The sequence below is a fragment of the Haliotis asinina genome, chromosome 2 (genome assembly GCF_037392515.1).
Source record: "Haliotis asinina isolate JCU_RB_2024 chromosome 2, JCU_Hal_asi_v2, whole genome shotgun sequence".
NCBI lineage: Eukaryota > Metazoa > Mollusca > Gastropoda > Lepetellida > Haliotidae > Haliotis > Haliotis asinina.
This window is the reverse complement of record NC_090281.1, coordinates 22,465,823-22,489,712: the sequence shown is the minus strand read 5'-3', so window position 1 is coordinate 22,489,712 and position 23,890 is coordinate 22,465,823. Positions and strand designations below refer to the sequence as shown.

General features: G+C 41.2%; 1 protein-coding gene across 2 annotated transcripts in view; it reads left to right on the top strand.

Annotated features, from left to right (window-relative positions):
• The window catches only part of LOC137273408 (neuronal acetylcholine receptor subunit beta-3-like), a 28,370-nt gene extending 5,669 nt beyond the window's left edge, over nt 1-22,701 (top strand). Inside the window, exons 1-7 of one of the 2 annotated variants that reach the window (XM_067806074.1) lie at nt 145-198; nt 16,322-16,387; nt 17,876-18,015; nt 18,643-18,687; nt 20,668-20,777; nt 20,919-21,454; nt 22,055-22,457. In XM_067806074.1, the coding sequence (XP_067662175.1) occupies nt 16,336-16,387; nt 17,876-18,015; nt 18,643-18,687; nt 20,668-20,777; nt 20,919-21,454; nt 22,055-22,392 (1,221 nt within the window). In that variant the 5' untranslated portion in view covers nt 145-198; nt 16,322-16,335 and the 3' untranslated portion in view covers nt 22,393-22,457. Of the gene's footprint in view, nt 1-144; nt 199-16,321; nt 16,388-17,875; nt 18,016-18,642; nt 18,688-20,667; nt 20,778-20,918; nt 21,455-22,054 lie in introns of those variants that run through there. The other variant, XM_067806075.1, reaches the window with a different exon arrangement.
• Nucleotides 22,702-23,890: the final 1,189 nt, after the last annotated feature.

Here is a 23,890-nt window from a genome sequence, read left to right as displayed (position 1 = left end):
AACTCTCCCTGTGTGATAATAGTCAGAAAAGCCTACGTCAATTTCTCATACACTGTCGATAATCCGTTGAAGTGAGATTCAATAGAAGAGTGGAACACATTGACAGATGAATAATGCTGCTTTTAAACATAGACTGTGTTAGATGTTTGTGATCCCGAGTGGTATATCAGAGGGCAGTGGGCCACCCGAGAAGTGACAGTAAGTTATCTAAGACCTAATTACCTATACGTTTTTTTTCTTGTTATTCTAATAATTGTTATTAGTATTGTTGATGTCAGACAGGTATCATGAAATATACTTTAGGAACAGAAGCCGGACCTTCTGTTCATGAAAAGCCCACGTATGAAATCAGACAGTTATAATGCTGTCGTTTTCCTTACAAGACTTAAAACAGATAATCCAAGTTTACTAGTTCACAGAGGGATGTGTACTGACCTCTGCTCCACCAACAGCCCCATGGTCAGTCCAGAATCGAACACACCCACAGCAGCTTGTGTTGGTCATAGCGGACTTAGTGACGTTTCGTGACTCAACAGTTTTGATTACACAATGCCATCTAGAAAGTGGTCAAATGTAACATGTAATATTTTTTATTACAAGTGCAAATCGCGGTGGCTGAGCGGGTTAGACGGCTGACTTTGTGTGCTGGTGATTAGATGCCTGACTGTGAGGGTGCGGGTTCGAATCCCGTATGGGACTCTATAAAAAAAGTACTATATTTTGTATTTCACTAAGAAAGTGTAATCCCAAATATGACACACGTTACATTTGTAGGTTTTGTTGGTTGGTATAATCTGATCATCTGATCATTTTATATTCAAACAGAGCGAGATTCTATTACACCGTTACTTTGAGAACATGTCTCCTTTTTTCTGTGAATATTTACCCATCGAATGTGGAATATTGAAAAATGATAGAGGATAAGAAATGCGCTTTTTATTATAGTCAGGACACTGTTGATGAATTTTAGTTTATTATTAATTATTATTTTAGATTCCCTCAGACAGTTACGAGACATGACACTGTTTTCTGTCCATCAATGATCTCAAGTTATCAGTGTAAAAATCTGATCTCACCAAGTATTGTAAAATAGGACAAGGAATGTTATAGGTAAACATTCTGGTCGTCATAGAATAATGGCGTAAATCCCCAGCATGATGGGCACAGGGAGACTCCGAGTTATGACTGTCCTACAGATGTGAGTATTCATTCAGAACCTTCTCCAACAATGAAAGCAGCCGTAGTCATGTAACCGAAGAGCACATCTTCTTAATCCTAAAACACCGGAGATACAGGAGTTGTCTTGTCTGTCCGTCCAAAAAGTAAACATATTTTTGTTTGAGCCGTATCTCTAAACATAGTGGGGGTTGTTTCATGAACTTTGCCCAAGGCCCAGGCTGTCCACTGGCGCCATATCAATATACGGGTTCTTGGACTTATTGTGTCGTTTACAGGAAGGCTAATTGTCATTTTTGGAGGGACTAGTGGGCGATAATACACATTTTGAAAATAGTTCGCGAGGAAGCGGGAAATTAGCAAAGGTTTGGGAGCAGGAATGATGTGTTCAGGTTTAATAGTCTTTGAGATGCATTTTACAGCAGGATTCTGAATTCCGAATTCTCCATAACTTTAATATGGCTATATCTGCAAGGTTTATATAGAGGAGCAGTAATTCAAGGCACCGTTGGGGTATCCAGGAGATGGCGAACTTTGCTGATATTACAATTGCTGTGGAAATCTGCTCAACTTGTGGCTGAGATGTGCGTGCCCATAGTGATTGGAGAGTCAAAAGTGACCCCAGTATTACGAGAACTCGCAATTCGAGAAGCACTAGTCTTGTCAGTCTGAGGGAAGACGGACCCAGGATAAGTTCCCTTATTGGTTGCCCGGATCCGAGAATACAAAACTATCAGAATACAAAACTATCTACTCGTCGGGGACGCCTCACAGTGCCTGCTGCTTTTGTTTAGGTTACTAGTGCAGTCAACCATGGTTGACAGGCAGACAGTAGAGGGATTAGCTGTAGTCTGTACTGAAAATACATCAGAAATGTATTACCGTTGGAATAATCAGAAATTTTAAAATTCATCAACATATTAGAACAATATGCCAGTATATTGTCCTTCTGTTGCTGCAGTTTGTTCTCAAGCTCTAGATACTTTCTTATCAGCAAAATTCGCCATCTCCTAAATACTCTTGGGTGGATTCCTCCTGAATTGATCTGTAGAGGAACAATTCTGTGTTGTTCTGCTCTTTCTTCAACATTTCCACAAACTTGAAATTGTTAGGAAAGTTGGGACGTGAAACTTGGAGTGTCAACATTCCAGGTTTGTCGTCCTATCCTCAGTCACGTAGAAATGGTACCTAATGCTTCTGCTGTCAGCTTTGATCCACCAGTCTGTTACATAGTCTGCAAACTTAAGAATCCTGATGTCGTCCCGATCTCTGACTTGATTTCCGAATCTCTCCAGCGCTAAGCTAGTCGTAAGTTAATGTTAATGTATGGCACTTACGAATATCTTAGCGCCAAGAGAACTTGGCCAAGAAGAGAGAGAACCAAAACTCTAGGTCCTGTTCCATCCAGGGTTTGTAGGCACACAACGTGAATGTCCTCTCTGAGTTTGAGGTCATTCTGATCCATCCAGTATTGAGTATTGTATGTCATCCATCCAATATTGAGTATTGTATGTCATCCATCCAGTATTGAGTATTGTATGTCATCCATCCAATATTGAGTATTGTATGTCATCCATCCAATATTGAGTATTGTATGTCATCCATCCAGTATTGAGTATTGTATGTCATCCATCCAGTATTGAGTATTGTATGTCATCCATCCAGTATTGAGTATTGTATGTCATCCATGCATTGCTCGAGTCTTGTGCTGCTGATAGAGAGTTCTGCAGTTCCGAAAGAAATGTAAGGCAGATTTTCAAGAGCACAGAGGTGAACGTTTAAAGAATGTTTCTAATGTCTACAAGAGAGAATATGTATAATTAATATATATATATATATATATATATATATATATATATATATTTGTGTGTGTGTGTTTGTGTGTGTGTGTTTGTGTGTGTGTGTGTGTGTGTGTGTGTGTGTGTGTGTGTGTGTGTGTGTGTGTGTGTGTGTGTGTGTGTGTGTGTGTGTGTGTGTGTGTGTGTGTGTGTGTGTGTGTGTGTGTCTTGAATTTTGTTGGGCATGGTACTTTGAGTCTGTGAACCTGTATTATATTGTCAATAGTGTCAAAGGCCTAGGACAGACCCAGTAGCACAAGATACTGAGTGGGTGAGTGAGTTAGTTTTACGCCATACTCAGCAGTATTCCAGTAATATAGCGTCCGTATGGAAATAATCGATTCTGGACCAGACCATCCAGTGATCAACAGTGATTGGGCGGTACGATGACATGTGTCAACCAAGTCAGCGAGTCTGACAACCCGATCCCGTTAGTCTCTTCCTACAAGCATGAGTGACTGAAGACCAGTTCTAGCATGGATCTTCACGGGTCACAAGATATCGAAATTTTCCAGATATACCAATGGTCTTGACTGATGAATTTTAAAGTGTAAATAAATGAAACAAACATATGCATATCCTTATGACTTATTTTTAAACCGAAGTGACCACGTCGTTCAACACCCAGGATAGCAATATTTTACACTCACATGCCCGAGTGAGTTTGTTTTTACCCCGCCATTAGCAATATTCCAGCAATATCACGGCAGGGACACCATGAATTGGCTTCACGCATTGTACCCATGTGGGATATCGCTATAAAATGAAACCGTGGCAGTAATATATGTTATTTATATACAGTATGTTGTGTATTAAGTAGAATCCACTTACATACATAACTGAGATTTCATTTCACAATTTTAGTCATCTTACTTTGTCATATTGCTCAACCTGCCTTTAAATGTTCCTCACGGCCAGTTCACTAAGCATGTTTACAGCGTGTACACTGCTTAACACAACCGCCTAAGTCCTACCCTAACAAAGCCCCTTTGTCTCTGTCACCCGGTCGGGCACTGAGGATAAGTTGTGTACTGGACAACCGGGGTTTGTTGTCAGTCCACCATCAGTGTGTAAGAAGGAAAACATACTTGGTGCCTTGTTTCGAAAGGAAATTTTCTCTTTTAACAATCTTGTGGATACAGCTTTGGATTGTGTTCCGAGGTAAGGTTTTAGTATTGTAGTGGACATTGTATCTATTTACTGTTCATGCCATATTTTTGGATATAGTTTGGCGATGTGTCATCCTGTGCATAGAGCTCTGATCACACATCAATTGAAGTTAAGCAACGGTGGGCATAGAGAGTCCTGGGACTGGTGACTCCAGTTTGTAGGACTTCAGATCTGCCCCACAACGAAGCACACGTGATACGTGTGGTCTCGCCTGAGGCAAGTGAGTTTGTTCAAAATTACCTCTCACCCAGCAGAAAATGGATACCCGGTGGGATAACTCGTGTTACTTTTAACTTCCTTCGCCTCACAGGCAGTTTGCGTCATCCGTGGTAACAGTGATCAGTGCTTTGAGCAGGATATATGGCCGTGAAAAAGGCACGTTATAAATATTCTCATCATCATTACTATTACATCATCATTATTATTGTATAACTGTATTTACTAAAATATGCTGCACATGGATGATAGTGACAAATAATAGTGACGACTATAGTTGCATCCCTACAGTGCTGTACAAATGAACTATGTCAAAGCACATTTGTAACATGCTTTAGAATCGGATTGGTGGGAAATTAAGAATAGCGTGCGTGTGTCCATAATCACCAGGTTTCCCCTGCTGCAAACACCTTCTTTGTAGAAGATAGAACCTATGGTACAACGCTAAACAATACTCCAATATTACACCAGTTGTGATCCTAACAGTAGCATATCAGATGATTTTGTGTAAGACAGAAAAAGCGGAATATTAAGTACTTTTTTCTACTCCGTGTTTATTAATCAAGTTGAATACGAGTTACAACTTCATGTTAAAAGGAGTATGTTTGTAGGTGAAGACGTTATGTATAGAATTATATTCATTGTTATATGCCGATGATTCGTGCTTGTTCTCGGATTCTGTATTTTGTTTACAAAAGAAAGTTGAGGCACTGGCATCCTTCTGTAGGAAGCTTCAACAAAACTGAAATCCTTGTCTTCTGTAATCGCGGGAAGCTAAAAGCTATTGAAAAGTGGAAATATTTTGATATTAATATGAATATTGCAACCTACTGTAGTTGTTTAGTAATTATGTTTACACATTGTCATGGTCAAAGTTAGTACAAACAAGCCAAAGCATTTATTTCAATTAAACAATTGCATTTTAAATTAAAAAATCCTTTCCCCACAGATCATTTTATAATGTCTAATTCTCAAATTGAGAATTATATTTTTGTATTGTTCAGAGGTACACGGGGACGGCACAAGTGAGGAGCCACTGAACAATTTCACACACATTTTTGTAAATTTGTATTAGGAGTATCGGTGAACGGGGATGTTTTAGCTGAGTGCAAGCGGTTTAATATTTATTGTGAAACTTCCACAAAAGTATCAGATATTGGTGTAAAGCTTGTACGCATGCCTGGGAATAGGTATCCGAAACAATGTTACAGTGTGTTAATGGGTGGTAGGGTTTGACATCGTCTAAAATGGGCTTTTTCACATATTCTGTCTAAATTTGAAATTCGAGCGATACCCCTCCACCCTTCAGTGAGGTACGTTATCTGTTTGTTTTTTTATTGGAGGTGTTAACAGTTGAACCGCTGACTGTTGAGTGTTGACTTTCGCTGGAGACATAGATACCGTCATCATTTTTTTTCACATGATGAAATATAACTGTAGGGGACATTTTACTATTTTACCGATGTTAGACACGGCCGAGTGATGAACCCATTCATGTTTCAGTTCATCGATACTGAATTAGATCTGGAGATGGAGATTTGTCAAAAGGTAGTGTTTCTGTATGAACATTTACTAATCTATACTGAATACAGTTTTTTGTCTGTGTCTATGCCTATGTAGAAACAACACCCTTCTTTCAAAGGATTAACCGCCAATACATTGATTGATTGCTCATTATTGGTTAACTAAATTACTTTTTTTTAAAAAAAAATGACGCACATTATGCAAATGTGCTATCTTGGGTGACCAATGAAACTATACAACAATTTGAAAAACCTGAAACGATACATCGTTTTCGTATATTAGACTGTTACAAGACACATCACTTGGGAAATCGGCAGATGAATTATGTATCACTCGTTTTTATGGATATTGATGGATACATTCCTCGAACAAGGTAATAGCCTGACATTGCTCCTAAAACTTTAATTTGTTTTAATTTTAATACTTGCATTTTGTTTTTATTAAGTTGTCGTAGCTTTGAACAGAATCATTGTTTTCGTCATGAAGTGTAATGATACAGACGACATACACTAGGGCGTGCGTGCGAATTATGATTCATATAGGCAAACTACAAAATGTCTAGATGTTACATTCCTGTTATGCATTCGCAGATCGCTTCTTTGCATTAAGTTTCAAAATGCACACACGTGTCTCCATGTACACACTGGTGAGTGAACGTTTACAAACCAAGTAAATTTAGCAAGTGAAGAAATTTATCGACCTCGCTTATGTTGTTACAGGTTGTGTCATGCAAACTCCTTTTCGTCACGATTCAAATGCATATTAACTACTAGTAGAAAGTAGTTTTGCTTTTCTAACTTGATGAAAACAAACCATAATGTCATTAATTCAAATAGTCCTTGACTTCACAATTTTCAAAAATGGCGGCGGCCTGTCTGAGGATGAATGCTATTTATGTTTGTTTTCACCGCCTTACAAAACCAAAATTACTTTCTGCTGGTAGTAAAATAAGCATTTTGTTGATGGACATTAGGATTTTACATGACATTGTTTATAACATAACAATTCACTCTTGGAAGCGAGGTGGAGGTCAGTATAATATTACTTACGATAATATCGTTACTTCGACCACAACCTCGCTTCCTAGGAAGAAAGCGATAAGTTCATGAAAAATCCTTTTGATCAGCAGTGTGTAGTAAATAGTCTTCATTTATAAACTCGATGAAACTTGAACTCCATTTTCTTTCATGGAGTGGTAGGGGGCGAACCATCCGATTTAGTATATACCACAGGCTTCCACAATGCTCGCTTTGTACACAGAAACAACCAATTTAAGCACTAACTACGGGGTCCGGTGTAAATCTGTGCATAGTGACACCATCACCCGACCCCAAGGAGCAATGGACGGCAACACAACAAGCTTCCTACACATTTTCTATACAACTAACTGAAATTCGTTCCTTCTATGACGTCAGTGCAGAGCTCTGGCGACAGAGTTACGTAACCTGTCTGTGGTTTCGTTTGCGGACGAGAGAGAAGCAGGAGGCTTTTTAGCCACTTTTAAGCGCTTGGTATTAATTAACCACAAGTTTGTTTGTTTTTTGTTGTTTTTAAAAATGGTATTCCGTTTATGACTAAGCAGACGTCTTTCATATGCAGTGATAAAAAGAGAACCAAAACAATGAGTTTATTCGTTCTTTAAGGTGCAGATTCTGATAGTTTATGTACGTTATGTAAGCATGTACTTACCGAAACAAATCACCAAAAATTCCACTTCAGCCTTTAAACGCGATGAAAAAAAGCCCGCGAAATCGGAGTACAAACTATTCAATAAATTTCCCACAGCGCTGAGGGGAAAAGTGGTTTCAGCAGCTACGCTGCGCTGCCCTCATAACGCATGCGTACTGAGTAGGTTCGCTGAGGTTCACGGAGTTTGAAACAGTATGCCTGCCCGGAGTATGAGGTCGTGAGCAGTAGTTTAATCTTGGTTGTGTACAAATGCAATGCTCAACTTCAGTTACCTACTAAATGCAGTTTGAAATTAACACCTATCGGGCTTTTAAGCCATAAACAAAGAGCCGGCTAAGCGTATCGGCAAATGAACCATGGACCAATGACAAGGCGTCGTTACACATGAGTGCACATCCACCGGCCCTGACTGGGTTCGGTATCGCGGCTGCTTCGTTTCGAGAACGGTGATAACTGTGTTTTAATTACGTTTGATTATTTGGTTGCATGTGACTTTTAACAAATTGTTTGTGTAGATTACACTTTTGAATATGTACCACTATATCAAATATGTCGTGACTTGTATATGGCAGTCTTGTTAATTGTACGATAGTGTTGTCGTTGAAGTAGGGATGGTTTCCCTGTCAGGATACAGTCTCTTGTAGAAGATAGTATCAATGGTAGGATGTTTTCCAATAGTCCTAATACTTCCTCCAAAACTACACCAGCTTTGAAATTATCTGTTAGCAGCGTTTCAGAATATTTTGCCAGATTACGTCAGAGAAGGTTAGATATTGATTCTTTTATTCTCTATGTTTATCAATCAAGTTGAAGATAGTAGTAGGGATATATTTGTAGATGAAGACTTTATTGGATTATGTATATTGTCGATGATGTGTGCTTGTTCTCCGATTCTGTATTAGGTTTGCAAAAGAAAGTTGATGTACTGGCATCCTTCTGTAAGGAGTTTCAACAAAACTGATTAGAATTTGGATATATACGACTGTCTCACATATGTGGTAACCTATATATGGCAGTCTGGTAAATTTTACGACCGTCTTGTTGCTGTAGTATAATGTTTCTGTTATATAGTGGTGTATAAGGTAAAGATAAGTACACCTGATACAAAATATCGCAACACACGACATGGTTTCTCATTCACCCTTGATCACAGTAAAAGAGCTAAAACCTAAATTAGCTGCCGATCTTTAACCTTACACTAACTCTAACCCTAACCCTAACCCTAGACCTAACCCTAAACCCATCCCTAAACCTAACCCTAAACCTTGCCCTAAACTTATCCAAAAGTAAACTTGCTTGCTTTCAAAGATGGCGGAAAGTGTCAGTTATTCTGTAGTCTTGCCTCAACCATTATCTCTTGCGACAACCCCATATGACATGCCAGCATTCCCGCACCAGTAACTTGTCATCTTTTGAGCAGTTGCCAGTTGAGGACACCCCCCCCCCCCCTCCCCGCCAAAATTTGCTTATCAAATGAATCCTTCCATCAATTTAAAAATATGGATATAATAACACGATGCGAATTTAAAAAATTGGTCATTGTTTTGATTTACTTCGGATCTGGAAATTGAGTGTGGTGTTACTTCACTATGGTTAGACAAAGCTATTCAGTGGAACTTAGGTACTTTATTCTACTTCGTAGAGTGTGAAGCGTTAGACATCGACGTCATCGGCAGACTCTCACATTGTTACCAGTTTAGCAATAAAGCAGTATATTTCTTAACAATTATGGGGATTGTACTTAACAAATTTGAATATAGAAACAATCCGATATTTTAGTATCTTGTATCTTTCTCAGCCTGTCCTACATTTTGAACTTTTATAACATATGTAATATTTGGAATTACACGTTCATGGTAAAGTACAAATTCTAGTACTCTGTGGGTGAGGCGTCTGACTTTCTCACCTGTCCTACATTTTGAACTCTTATAACATATGTAATATTTGGAATCACACGTTCATAGTCAAGTACAAATTCTAGTACTCGGTGGGTGAGGCGTCTGACTTTCTCACCCTGTCCTACATTATGAACTCTAATAACGTATGTAATATCTGGAATTACACGTTCATAGTCAAGTACAAATTCTAGTACTCGGTGGGTGAGGCGTCTGACTTTCTCACCCTGTCCTACATTATGAACTCTTATAACGTATGTAATGTTTGGAATTACACGTTCATAGTCAAGTACAAATTCTAGTACTCGGTGGGTGAGGCGTCTGACTTTCTCACCCTGTCCTACATTTTGAACTCTTATAACGTATGTAATATTTGGAATTACACGTTCATAGTAAAGTACAAATTCTAGTACTCGGTGGGTGAGGCATCTGACTTCGTGTGCTGGCTATTACGAGCAAGAGTCTGAGGCTGTGGGTTCGAATCTCGGATGGGACTCAGCCTAACAATAGTACTAGAATCCGTACTTTACTGATAAAGCGTAAACCCAAATGTAACATGTGTTATATTTGTTATATGTGTTATATTTGAGCATACTCTAATGGTAAGTGTATTTGTAATGTTTAGTTCGTTACTGTAGAAGATCGATACGTTGTTAAGTTCCACTTACAATAAACATCATAAAAATCAACATTGATCGAAAGAAAGGCGCCTGTATAGCATCTATCATGACACGCATTGTACCGTGTACTGGGATCCTCGCGTCGTGTTCGAACATATCATCTGTGTAACACGTGATCATTATGGACATGTTGTAGTGTGATCGACCAGTCTGCTGTATTTGTATCAGTGGCATCAAAGTATTATCAATAAACTATTTCTCCATTATCTGTTTACTATAATCATCAACGACGGGTGTTACTAGTCACAAACCATCGCTACTGTACCCACTAAGTCTGGAACCAATTACATGTACTCTGTAAAACATTCCATCAAACAAACGCCTTAATGCTAATCAATGAACACGAACGTATATTTCCTGGGGGAAAAAGCTCGCGCTTACGGAACCAGAATAAAATTGATTACTCTTGCTTTGTTTTGACATTTTGTTTCTCTATGGTCAACAGTTATGCTGACGCTGGTAAACAGAGGAAATTGTGTCCATCATCAAAGTGGAACAGTCTTCCAGAATTTCTCAAAACTGCTTCCAGTCTTTCTTCAAATCTCAACTAAAGAGCCACTTGTTTCTACAGAACTACCATAAAAATTTCGTTTAGCGCAAAGAGTAAATTTTTGTTGTGAATTTACGCTCTCTATAAATGAGTCTTCTTTTTATTTTTTGTTGGTTTGCGTCTCTCGAGGGAAAACGGATAAATGGTTCACCAAAAGGAACGATAATAAGGAAGATTGTACCTTTTCAGTCGTATTTGAAATTGTTCTCTGATGCCTGGGAAAAAGTACAGAGGTGCCACACGTTCAAGTGATGTCATGTAAACATTCTCTGTTCAAATGCTCTGTTCATTCAGATGTCCCGATCAATAACCTTTAGTTTACTAAATAACCATTCATATTCACAGAAGAAGATCGATGGTTTAATCACTTGCCTCTTCACACACAAAAACCCCAGTAAAATATGATACTTTTAGTTATCTTGCTGGACATTTAGTGGACAAAATCTAGGGCTGGTTGGCTCCAAATCAGTATACACTGTCTGAGCGATTTATCCACGTTAAACCACAGCCATTGTGTCTCAGACACCACCGAATGTATTGATATCAAGATAACTTCTGGCTTTGGTTGCATGTGACAATTCTTGTGTCTTGAGGGTTAAAGCCTACCGAAATGTGCGTAAGTATTTGCTTCAAGCTTGACAGTTTGGCCGTTGGTAGCTTATACTACAATACCCGCAGATATTGGCGATGACATTAGATCTGAGCTAAGGTGGTACAGTGGAATCTGTCTTTGACTGATTGACCTCGCACCGACTCATTGTCCGATATGTAAAGCTGTCCAGATTAGACAAGCTGTCCAGATTAGACATTAGGTACCATAGATAAGCCATATTTTCAGGACCAAACGTCTGTAAAAGGCGGTCTGCCTATCCATGGTGACATTTTCCTCAATTTTTTGTCAGGGTGAGAAAACGACATCGTGTCGTTTCGCGTGATCAAACAATTGAAGACGACTTTGTCAGTAAAGACATAACATTTTATTTCAGATATACCATGGTGGTCTACAAATGTTGGTGCACAAGGGCAGTAAAATGTCCTTAATTTTGTTTTGACCACCAACTATTTCCATCATTGTATGGTGCTGGTTCAGAATGAGTGAGTTTAGTTTTATGCCGCTTTTAGCAATATTCCATGAATATCACGACGTGGGACACCAAAAATGGGCATCACACATGGTGCCCATGCTGGTAATCGAACCCGGGTCTTCGGTGTGACGAGCGACCGCTTTAACCACTAGGCTAGACCAATGCCCGCTGGTTCAGATGTTACATTGGGAAATGGTGTAACCCCATGTTACAGCATAATGTGAACAATTTAAAGGCTGGTCTGAGGACCTCTTCCCGCTCACTGAACGAAGGCGCTGGACAGGTAGGTTAGAGGTGAACAGGTGATGCCATATCATATGACACACTTTCTCCAATCAAAAGCCCAATGGAATTGCATGTTTCAAGAAAATATGACCTATCACTTGAATGCCTGACCACTCGATCCCGTTAGCAACCTCTTACGACAAGCTTGAGGTGCTGAAGACCAATTCTAACCCGGACCTTGGGCAAGATGACTCGTCCCCATATCGAACGATGCTGTTATGGGCGAAAATACTACGAACAAGTAGAAACTAGGGCACGTTGATACATTCCAGGGTTGGGATGGGTAACTCGGATACCCGGGACGGGTGGATAATGAGTTGGACTCGATTAGCAATCTCAATACCCGGACCTCTTATTATCATGTGACTAATATGTAAAAAGTAATATGTTAAATGATTTTGAAGATTCAGACATAATTGCGCACCGTGTATAATACACGGTCAAGATATTGAAAAAGTCGATATTGTAGCCTCTCTGCTGAAGAATATTCATATTTGAAAACTCGAAATTGTAGCCTCCCAGCTCATCAATACATTGCCATTTCTAACAAATTCGATGTCAGGAATGAACATAACGGGTATCCTGGTAGGGTAAGGTAATGGGTAGCGGGGTACCCGGGTAGAAAATTTGACCCTGTTCTAGCCCTTATACAATTAAGGCAAGATGTAATCACCGTAGTCATTATTAGGGTTAATGGAATCACTAATACCTCTGTAAGGCTCGGTCTTTAGGCGCATGTAAGTGTGTGTAGTGGAGAACGCCCCTCACGGTTCCTATCATCAGTTGTGCTTTGAATCCGCCGAGTAGTCTATTTACAGCAGTTTGTTACGACCATGCGTGAAATTAACGCTTCTATTACAGTAATGGCAAAACAGTTGCTCAAACTGACACATTCAGGAATATCCTGCTAGAGAGAACGTGAATCACTGTCAATATTAATGGAACTCTGGCATTAGTTGATGGGCTAATAGCATTAGGTTAACGAGAACGTGAGAGATAGACACGTTCCAAGTTGAGTGGTAAACTGCCGCTTTTACTAAGTAACGCATTCTAATGAACATGCAACGTACACACCTTTTCAACACGACGTATTAACGGGAAAATTGCATTTACAAAGGGTCAGTGTCTCCGCACTGTGGGAGACTGGAATGGCTCAAAATGAAATGACCTTTTGGTGTCCATTGAAACACGATTTCATCTCTGTTGGAGACGTATTCAACATTGTGGGAAAGCGAGAGATTTGCCTCGGACAGGCCGTCCACGCTGGTCACGTCAGCAAGACGACCACGTTCGGCTGACCCATTTAAAGAATCGTTTCCAGACTGCCAGTTTGACTGTTCGGACCATTCCTGGCTTACTTCCAGTCAGCACCCGGACTGTACGTAACCGACTGAGGGAGAACAACATATGGCTCCGACGGCAGGCATTGCGTTCGTTTTCGTTCCACCGTCGCGGCTTATCTGCTGCAGACAGTATCTGCGGTACAGGAGACAATATTGGGATAGTGGTTTGTTCACTGACGAGTCGAGATTTCATCTGGACAGCTCAGGTGCCTGGGAGATGGTGAACGATACGCTGATGCGAGGGTTGTTTCACGTCGACAGTTTGGTGACGATAGCGGTATGATATGGGGGTGCTATCACTCCTCATGGTCGGACCCAACTTGTCATTATCAAAGGCAGTCTGGCAATTCTGTGAAACAGGAATGTGATGATGTGGCCTGATATGCAGCCGTTCACTCAATGACAGAGACGTAATTTCACGTTTCAGCAAGATGCGTGAACACAGAACATTCCGGTTTTCCCTTTGTCAGCTGTTGTCCGGTCTCCTGTCGCGTACGCATGGGAGGAAATGGCACAGTTTGCATAAACTGAATTAGAACAAGCACTGGTTCAGACATGGAACAACATTCTCAAAGCCTTCTTCAATAGCATAGTGTCGTCTATGCGTCGTCGTTGTCAAACCTGCATTAACGACAGTGGTGGACACACACGATACAGACTTGTGAACTGACTTTTGGCACCGCATCTCTTCAAGGGCCCTTCATGATTCATAGTGTCAAATCACACAGATTTCGATATTATCCTGTAAATGGTTTAACAGTGATTAATCATTAATGGCATTGTCGATTTTGCATTTACACAGTTACTTTATCCCAGAAGCATTAGTGGGAGCCTATGTATTAGATATACTACCGACAGAAAATAAGGGAACCAAGAAATTGAATGTAGATGACTTTGACTGTGACAGGGTCCGTTATCGTGGTGTATCTCCCAAACGCAACATCCAATGACAATGGAATTTTGCATAATGCATGCCCAGCATACACGTGCATACAGAAGTTAACTCCTGTAAATGTACTGGAGAAGTCACAATCACTAATGCAATAGAGATTGACATTTACTGACAGAAATGCCTCCGAGGCAGTATCTCGGTGAAGCAAAAAAAAATGGAGAAATGGGGGCGGGAGACATCATTATGTGAAGTTGCCTGGCAGATGGTTAAATCAAAAAGTGTAATTTCACGCCTGTGGGATAAGTACCGTCAAAAGGGTGGGGTTGCAACGAGGCCTAGGCATGGCAGGCCAAAATCAACGACACCACGACAGGATCGTCTCATTACGTTAATTGCTCTACGCGATAGGTTTAAATCGGCCCCTGCCATCAATAGAGAATTCCGCACACTCACTGGAAGATGCATTTCAACCTCAACCGTTAAAAACCCACTCTATCAAGCTCGTCTGAAAGCAAGACGGTCTTTTAAGGGTGTCACCCTTTCAGCTCACCATAAGCGCCAGAGATTGGCATGGGCTAGGCAGCATCAGGGACGGGCTATGCGCCACTGGCGTTACACCATGTTCTCTGATGAGTCAAGGTTTTGCCAACGATTCACAGATGGCAGAAAACGTTGTTGGCGTCGGAGCGGGGAGCGATATGCCAGAGCAGCAATTCTTGACCATGATCGATATGGAGGTAGTAGTGTCATGGTTTGGGGTGGGATTACACATGGCAGACGATCAGATTTGGTCATCATTAAAGGAGCCATGACTGGTCAGCGATACGTTGACCAAATAGTGCGTCCTGTTGTGGCTCCATTGGCTAGAGTTATCGGCCGAAATTTTGTATTCCAAGATGATAATGCCAGACCACATCGGGCCCGAATTGTCTCCGCTTATCTCCGATGGGCTCCGATTGGACTGGCCCTCTAAGTCCCCAGACCTGTCCCCAATTGAACATTTCTGGGACGTTCTTGGTCGAAGGGTGTACGCCAGGGACCCAGGACCCGCCAACCTGACCCAGCTTGGTGCAGCTCTCCAAGAGGAATGGCGGGCAATACCACTGGCAACCATCCGGAAATTGATTAACAGCATACCATCAATGTGCCGTGAATGTGTTGCCCAACATGGTGGACACACCAGACCAGTTCCCTTACTTCTTGTCGGTAGTATATATCATCTGCTGAACAAGAGAAGCTGAATCCAATAAAATAGTGAAAAAAAGTAATTTCTTTCTTGGTCGATGTCCGTGTGTTTGATCTTGCGTGGTAGTACAACGGTCTATGGTGCCTTTCCCACCCACTGGTCTTGTGATCGAATCCCAGTTTACCTCGATCCTTGGTATGACTGCCTCAGGCACTCATCTGAGATCCCTGGTGTCGTTAAGCTCCACCCACCCATGAATATTTATGATTTCTGTGCACTTAAGACCATTGTGATTTCAGGGCACAACACACGTTTACACCCAAGTCACTTTCTCCCATACACAGCCCAGTGACGTCATTTTGGTTAATTGTTTAACGTCGCCCTCAGCAATATTTCAGTTGCACCACGGTGACATAATTACTGTACCGAGCCAACTCATACAAACATTATCGCTCTCAAAGGGAAAATATACTTGTTATTTCCTGGGCTTGATTTACCATTATCAGTTTTCATTCAGTCGTTAATAACAAAACTTTGTATATTCCCGACTGTAAATAATGTCACAATAAGCCGTAATTACTGACTTTTTACATAATTCTATTTACATTGAAATTAGGACAAGAGGGTTTATATGTGTAAATATTTAATCGTCAAGCCATTTAGTCATGGTACTCCAGTCCGTAGTTTTCTATGGTAGATGATATTTTCCAATAACCCCCACATGAAACATTTCTATATCAGTTATTGATGTATCCTGTATTTGCCTCTAATCAATAGTGTTACTGTTTACAGACTTGTTCAAACTGATGATGAAGATGGCAGACATTGTGCATCTGTCTTTGGCGGTGTTTCTCCTTGGTAAGTATTTGACACATTTCTCTTCTGTTATCACTGGATTGTCTGGTCCAGACCCGATTATTTACAGACCGACAAGGTTGCCTGGTCCATAGTCTGTCTCACAGTCCCTGAACTAAGCCTACTCTGCAGTGGTAAAGCCTTTAATGAAGCAAGTCTAGATGTCCTCAGATTCAAGAATCTCTGATCTCCCTGGGGCTCCTTTTCAATTAAAATGGGTTTGTTTGTTATTATGGAAATTATATATATTCCGAGACTAAGCCGTAGTCTACCCGGTCCCGGTCACATTACATACAATCGAAGGCACAGTGTTGCTAAATGACGTATAATATTAGCACTACTCACAAAATCGATAAAGTGAGGAAGCAGTAATATAGGAACAGCAACGCGTTCCGGTGAGTGTCAGACGTCAAATACCCGCATCACTTCAGGCTTGGAGCCGAAACTGATATCCCAGTATCGTTATACACCCACAATTCCTTTCAAAGGAGGGGATCCGTGAATGTCCGCGGTAGAATAGGCCTTCACCAACCCATGCTTGCTATGAAAGGCGACTCTGCTGGTCGTAAGAGGCGACTAACGGGATCGGGTGGTCAGCCTCGCCGACTTGGTTGACGCGTCATCGGTTCCCAAGTGCGCAGATCGATGCTCATGCTGTTGATCACTACCTTGTCTGGTCAAGACTCGATCATTTACACACCGCCGCCATATAGCTGTAATATTGCTGTGTGCGGCGTAAAACTAAACTCACTCACTCGCTCACTCACTCAAGGGGGGCGGTGCGGTAGCCTAGAGGTAGCCTAGTGCCGCGCAACCCCGTGCCTCCGACTGTAAGTAACGTGACCTTGTCCAGGCAACGCAATCATTTAAAGAAAGAGCAACAATTCATAACGGTACGATGACACAGATCCAGCACCCATGCATGCAGTGTTTGAAGCCCTTTAAAATATCTAGATGATAGTGTTTGTGAGATGGGTAATGCTGGACAAACGTGATCCTGCCAATAGTTTCTCACTACAATTATTTCTGTCCGATTATCTGTCATAATGAGCCACTACGTCGGTGTCCGACGTTCTGATATCAGTTAAGTCAATGAACACCCTATCCATTAACATCGATTGTTTCAATCGAGAAAAATGAACCCTTTCAGAACCTTCACTTCAAATAATGATGATAATTTGGAGATTTTATGTGCGCTTTCCGACATGATGCTTATGTCGCATACTGAAATATTCGTATAAAAGACTCCCATTGGTTCTATTGCTTAAGATGGATAACCATTTAATGCACGGGTGGACGTGGACATGGCATGTTCTGACGAAAGTGATTTGGTTAAAGAAGGTTTTTTCACAAGAGATGCGCTGCAAAATGTGGTCATATCTCCGATTTCCATTGTAACAAACTGTGCAAAAATATATTCCCTGGACACGATCATCCCAGCGCCAATCTCACCCGCCGAAAAGTTGATGGTCAATTCTAACTTTGTTCTAGTCACACCCACAATGGGAGACTACGCCGCTAATGAAGCTGCTCTTCTGACAACCCTTCGAGCCAACACCAGCGTCGATGTCAGGCCTGTAGAGAACACAGTCGTACAAGCAACCATCTTGCTGTTTGCCGTCAATGACGTCGTAAGTTTTTTCCTTGTACATTTCCAGTCCGTAAACTGATTCAGAACGTTCTGTTCTGAAGACCTCTGGGACTACTGATGGGGATGTCTTTATTTGACGCAACTTATAGTCTGTTTGCAGCGAAAACGTAATGGAATAATGTAAAAGTAAGATTACGAATCCTCATAATTTTACCCTGCCAATTGGACATTTATATCTCAGAAATTTATTCAACTTAGGAAAGGAGTTGTTCAACAAAAGATCATAGATTCAAATTGCTATATTTGTTTTTTATTACAAGGGGATATCCATACTAAATGAAACACCGAGAACAAGAAGTGACGGTCTAACTTAACACTCATCACGTACCGCACATGCATTTGTTTTACCGTTCCAACTACTGCTCTTACCCCCTTGTAATACAAACCAGTAATAACGGTTTGAACATGTGATCGTTTGTTAAACCACTTTGATCCTAACATTGGTCAAGTTTTGACTCGCAAGACTGACATATTCTGAACATTCAGACATTTTTCCATAGGAACCAATGTTCAAACCTTTTGGACCTCTGAGGTAAATAAATCAGGCCTTATCTCTTGGACTATATAGTGGTCTGTTTTATATACATATTTTATCCTTTGTTTGCAGAATATCGGTAAAGAGACCATGTCCCTGTCTGGGGTTATGATAGTTGTAAGTATATTGATGATGATGATGATGATGATGATGATGATGATGATGATGATGATGATGATGATGATGATACAGCAGTGATGGTGTTTAAGAATGGAGATTAGTCGTACAATTAATTTCAGTAAAGTTATAAATGTCTGGGCTACAAAGGGCTTTAGAATATTCGGCCAATGGCTGTCCTGAATCAGTCGATACGCACTTGAACCACAATGAAAAAATACCATCATAGGTTTCATCTATGAAGCTGATACTGTAAAAACTCTCTCTACATATATACACCTCGAAAAACGGTATGATCCCTAAATTCGTTAACAGAAGTATATATGTTCAAGTCAGTTTGTATACGATGAAACGTATGATAATACCGTTAATGTAAGACATTATTGCAAGTGTACATGGTGGAAAGTGCTTCTCAAATACACCATGCTGGACACGTCCAGAAGCCCGAAGTTGTGTAGGTTGTGCATGTACCACATGTCGGTATTGAATCTGCATGGGCAGCAATGGACAATCGTTTTTCTGCCACAAAGAATATTATCCGATGTCCTGAGACGGCAAATTATTGGTGTGCGTAACTCCGCTCTTGTCTTTGCAATTGTTTGAAAAGTACATGTTCATTACACACTATTGAGCAATCGTCAACATCAAGCACGTTTGGGTTGGTTTCCACCTCGGCAACGATAGAATCTAAGGACTTGGTGAAGAATACATTGGTTTGAAGAAAGCCGATTCGATCTTTATGCAACTGATTGAAGCTTTGCTCTCATGGCTGTCAGTGGCGGATAGGCCCTACAGCATTATTCGAAAGAAAGGGGTGGGGTGGAGGGGCATTAAGCATTAATATACCCAATGTTAGGGTACGGGCAGCTATCCAAGCACGTGGAGGGTCAGTAGATATCGATTTACAGCCTTCCCAGGTTACATACACTATATGTTGTCTTACCCTCTCTCTTGTCCCAGGTATCACTTGAAGTCAAAACAGACTAAATGTGTATATCCGTTATTAAAGCGTTGAAGGAAACTGTCCCTTTTGTAGTCAAGACATGGTCTTACATGATAAAACTGTATATTTACGAACACACTGTGCATGCACGTCATTGATGTCAGCCGGAAATCACCGGCGATCCTTAACTTGTTTCTAGGTGTATGTGTTCACCTTCACTAGAACAACACGTACAGCAAAGACCCATCATACGATCATACATATACAGTAGTGACCATAGATATGATCACATATATAGTATTGACCACGGCATGACACAAATACCGTACTGACATTCGATATGATCACATATACAGTATTGGCCCAAGATATGATCACATATACAGTATTGACCCAAGATATGATCACACGGCCATTGTTAACTTTCTGTATGGTCACATGAACAAATGGCTCTTAGCGCTAATACAGCACTGACCACAGATATGAATCGAGAAATGAACCTAGATATGTCACACGTACTGCATTTAACCACGATATGATCATATGCACACTACTGACTCCACATACACCACAATAATATTGCTGAGTGCGGGGTAAAACTGAATTCACTCACTCACTGAACATTAATATGATCACATGCCCAGCGTTGAGCCTAGAAATGATATGATCCCTCGATATGATCACTCGTACAATGTAGACTCTCGATATGATCGAATGTCCAATATTGAGACTCTATATGATCAAATGTACAGTGTAGACCCTGATATGATCGCATATCCAGTACTGACCTTCGATATGATCACATGTCCAGTATTGAGCCTCGATACCACCACGTACATGGTAGACTCTGTGTATGATTACACCTACAGTGTAGACCCTGATATAATGCATATCCAGTACTGACCTTCGATACGATCACATGTCCAGTATTGAGCCTCGATACCACCACGTACATGGTAGACTCTGTGTATGATTACACCTACAGTGTAGATCCACGATGTGGTCAGGTGAACTATCTATATGGTCCTTGTTGACAGCAATGGAATGACCCTCGAGTGTCCTGGGACCCAGCGACCGCATCGGGGATATTTCGGTTGGTTGTCAATACGAAATACATCTGGAAGCCTGCACTGGTCATTGAAAATGAGTATGTATACCGACCTCTATAACTTGCCACACCAATCACGTGCTGAAATGTAATACAGAATTAGTGATTTACATGAATTAGTTCCGTTTTTTGAAACTGCATAAAATCTCCGTCACTGACGCTGATCCCTTTCTTCCCCAGCATAGAAACTGTTGGGGTCCTCGGAAGCGACGGCACGCCTCCCCGAGTGTTTTTCAATGGCGATGTTTTGTGGACTCCTCCCATCTCCACGACCTCCAGCTGCTCAGCAGACATAACGTATTACCCCTATGACAAACAGAAATGCTCCCTGACGCTGGTTGGTTGGAGCTATACCACAGATGAAGTGGACCTCCTTACTGACCAAAACAAACCAATCGACATGCAGTATTTCATTTCCAACGGGGAGTGGGAAATCTTAAGCACTGGATATGAGTACATTAACCTGACCCAGGATTTGATGGTGTTCAGGAAGCTGGTGTTCAACGTAACGCTCCGTCGAAAATGGCAGTTCTATGGCCTGAACATCATGCTTCCACTCGTCCTGAACTCCATCTTGATGATGGTGGTATTTGCCCTGCCGATAGAGTCTGGGGAGAAGATGGGCTACTGCCTGACTGTCCTCCTGTCTTACATCGTCCTTCTCACGATGGTGTCTGCCAACCTGCCACCCATATCCAGTCAGACGTCCATTATACGTGAGTGATCTATGAACGTAGTGGAACAGGTTGTGGTTGACGTCCAACATATTTCGTCATCAGCAGTTACAAAACAGTTGGTGGTCATTGCTTTACGCCGCTTTGGGCAATACTCCTGCAAAATCACGGCGACGGACACCAGAAATGGGCTTCACGCATTGTATCAGTTGGGAAGTCGAACCCTTGTTCTCGGCATGACGCGAGAATGCTCTCAACACTGACTACTCGATCGGCCATTATAGGTTTAAGTGTACAGTTAGCACTTGTACAGGGGATTCAAAGATACGGAATAGAACTGGCCATCAGCAACCTATGCTTGACGAGTAGTAGGGTAGTCAGCTTGGTTGACACGTCATCGTATCCCAGCTGTATAGAACGATGCTCGTGCTGTTAATCACTGGATTGTCTGGTGCAGACTCGATTAATTGCAGACCTCCGCCATATAGCTGAAATACTTTGAAGCGGCACCAAACAACATACATACAATGCATCTTACTGTAGCTAGAAACCAATATCGTCGACAATGTCAGTCCTATTTTGTAAGAGTATATATATATGGGTAAATGTGGGTATTCACTGTTATCTGTCTGCCCATTACAGAGGTCTACCTGTCCGTGGTGATGTGTGTCGGCACTGCAGGAACGATCAGCACCATCGTTGTTCTCCGTCTGTTCCACAGAGATGAGTCCAAGCCAGTTCCGACATGGCTGCAGACGTTAACCAAATCCTTCCTAGCACCAATGGTGTGTGTCACCTGCACGTCAAGGAGAGCTGTCTCACCAGAAGGAATTGAGAAGAAAGGATCTCGCCAGGATGACTACAGTGCTAAAGATATAGCACACATACTAGACAAGTTTCTGTTCCGTATATTTGGAATTTGCATGTCTGTGATGACGATTGGGTTTATCTTCACCCTCATGACTCATTATCTGAGATGATAATATGTCAAGCAACATATTTACAGAAACATTCCGTGTGGATTTGAACTGCTTCGTACCGATATGACGTTAGTGAGCCTTATTCATGTTGTACTGAGCCTGTAACAGGTGACACGTTGTTGTCGACACAGTTGTCCATCCTCTCCACAAAAAGGCCTCATTATCGTCGCCTAACTTTGAGCGCTCTCAGACTGTCCAATTCGGTTTCACTATATTGGTTTGTTAATCTAAAGCAACTCAGTGTGTGATCTTACCTCTAGACAACATGGACTAAATTAAATATTCTGGAGCAATAAAAACGTATCCATTTTCGTTTGTTTTTTTGTCTCCTTTCTGGCATTTAACCACCCGCGTATCTGCGTAAAGCATGACAAACATTGTATTTTCACTAATAATTTAAATATATGGTTTAAAAAAAACAGACTTCACAGTGCATCGCGCCCATGATAATCAAAGACAGATGTGAAGAACATTCGTTTTTCGTTCTCCGCGGGGATAACGTGTCTGGCTTCACTAAAAAGTGTTCAATGGCGCCCCTTCAGTTATTCATCAGGACACGCGGTATACGAGTCTCATCAGAGATACGACACTGACTATTTGCCTTCACTCTAAATACCATTCATTAAATCTGAAGAACGTGATTTTTCTTTTCACGAAAGGGAAATGACAAAATGTGTGTTACACGGATATATGACATGTAAACGTTGGACAAAAACCAGACATTGAGGACTGCTTTCACCTTACTTTGACGCTGATAAACTAATTTGAAGAAGGATAATAACTGAAAATATTTAACTAAAGTTAGCAAGAATTACCATTTTTCCCCCCAAAAGAACGCGAATAACATTAGTCATGTATTCACCTTCATTTCCACCTCGAAGATGTCAGTCACTGTTTTGCTCAAAGACATTTAACTGCAACGTAATTTCTACGACTTGACACTTCAATAATGAAAGTGACTCCGATGCAAACAAGAGCGTTGCATGGGGAAATGTATGCATACCAACCTGCTATTGTGAGTGAGTGACTTCAGTTTTACTCCGCACTCAGCAATATTCCAGCTATATGGCGGCGGTCTGTAAATAGGTCAATCTGGACCAGACACATAAGTGATCAACAGCATGAGCATCGATCTGCGCAACTGGGAGCCGATGACATGTGCCCAACAAGTTAGCGAGACTGACCACCCGATCCCCTTAGTCGCCTCTTATACCAAGCATGGGCTGTTGAAGGCATAGTCTACCGCGGTCTTTCATGGGTGTCGCTATTAAAAGAAACACGGCGTTCGAGGCAGTTTAACCCCTTCATCAGGTGAATGGAATCTAGCAAGCAGCGAGCTATACATGTATATGTAGATGAAAAAGACCAAGTGAGTGAGTGAGTTTTACACCCCACTCAGAAATATTCAAGCTATATGGTGGCGGTCTGTAAGTAATCGAGTCGGACAAGACAATGCAGTTATCAATATCATGATCATGAATCTACGATAAACAATGAA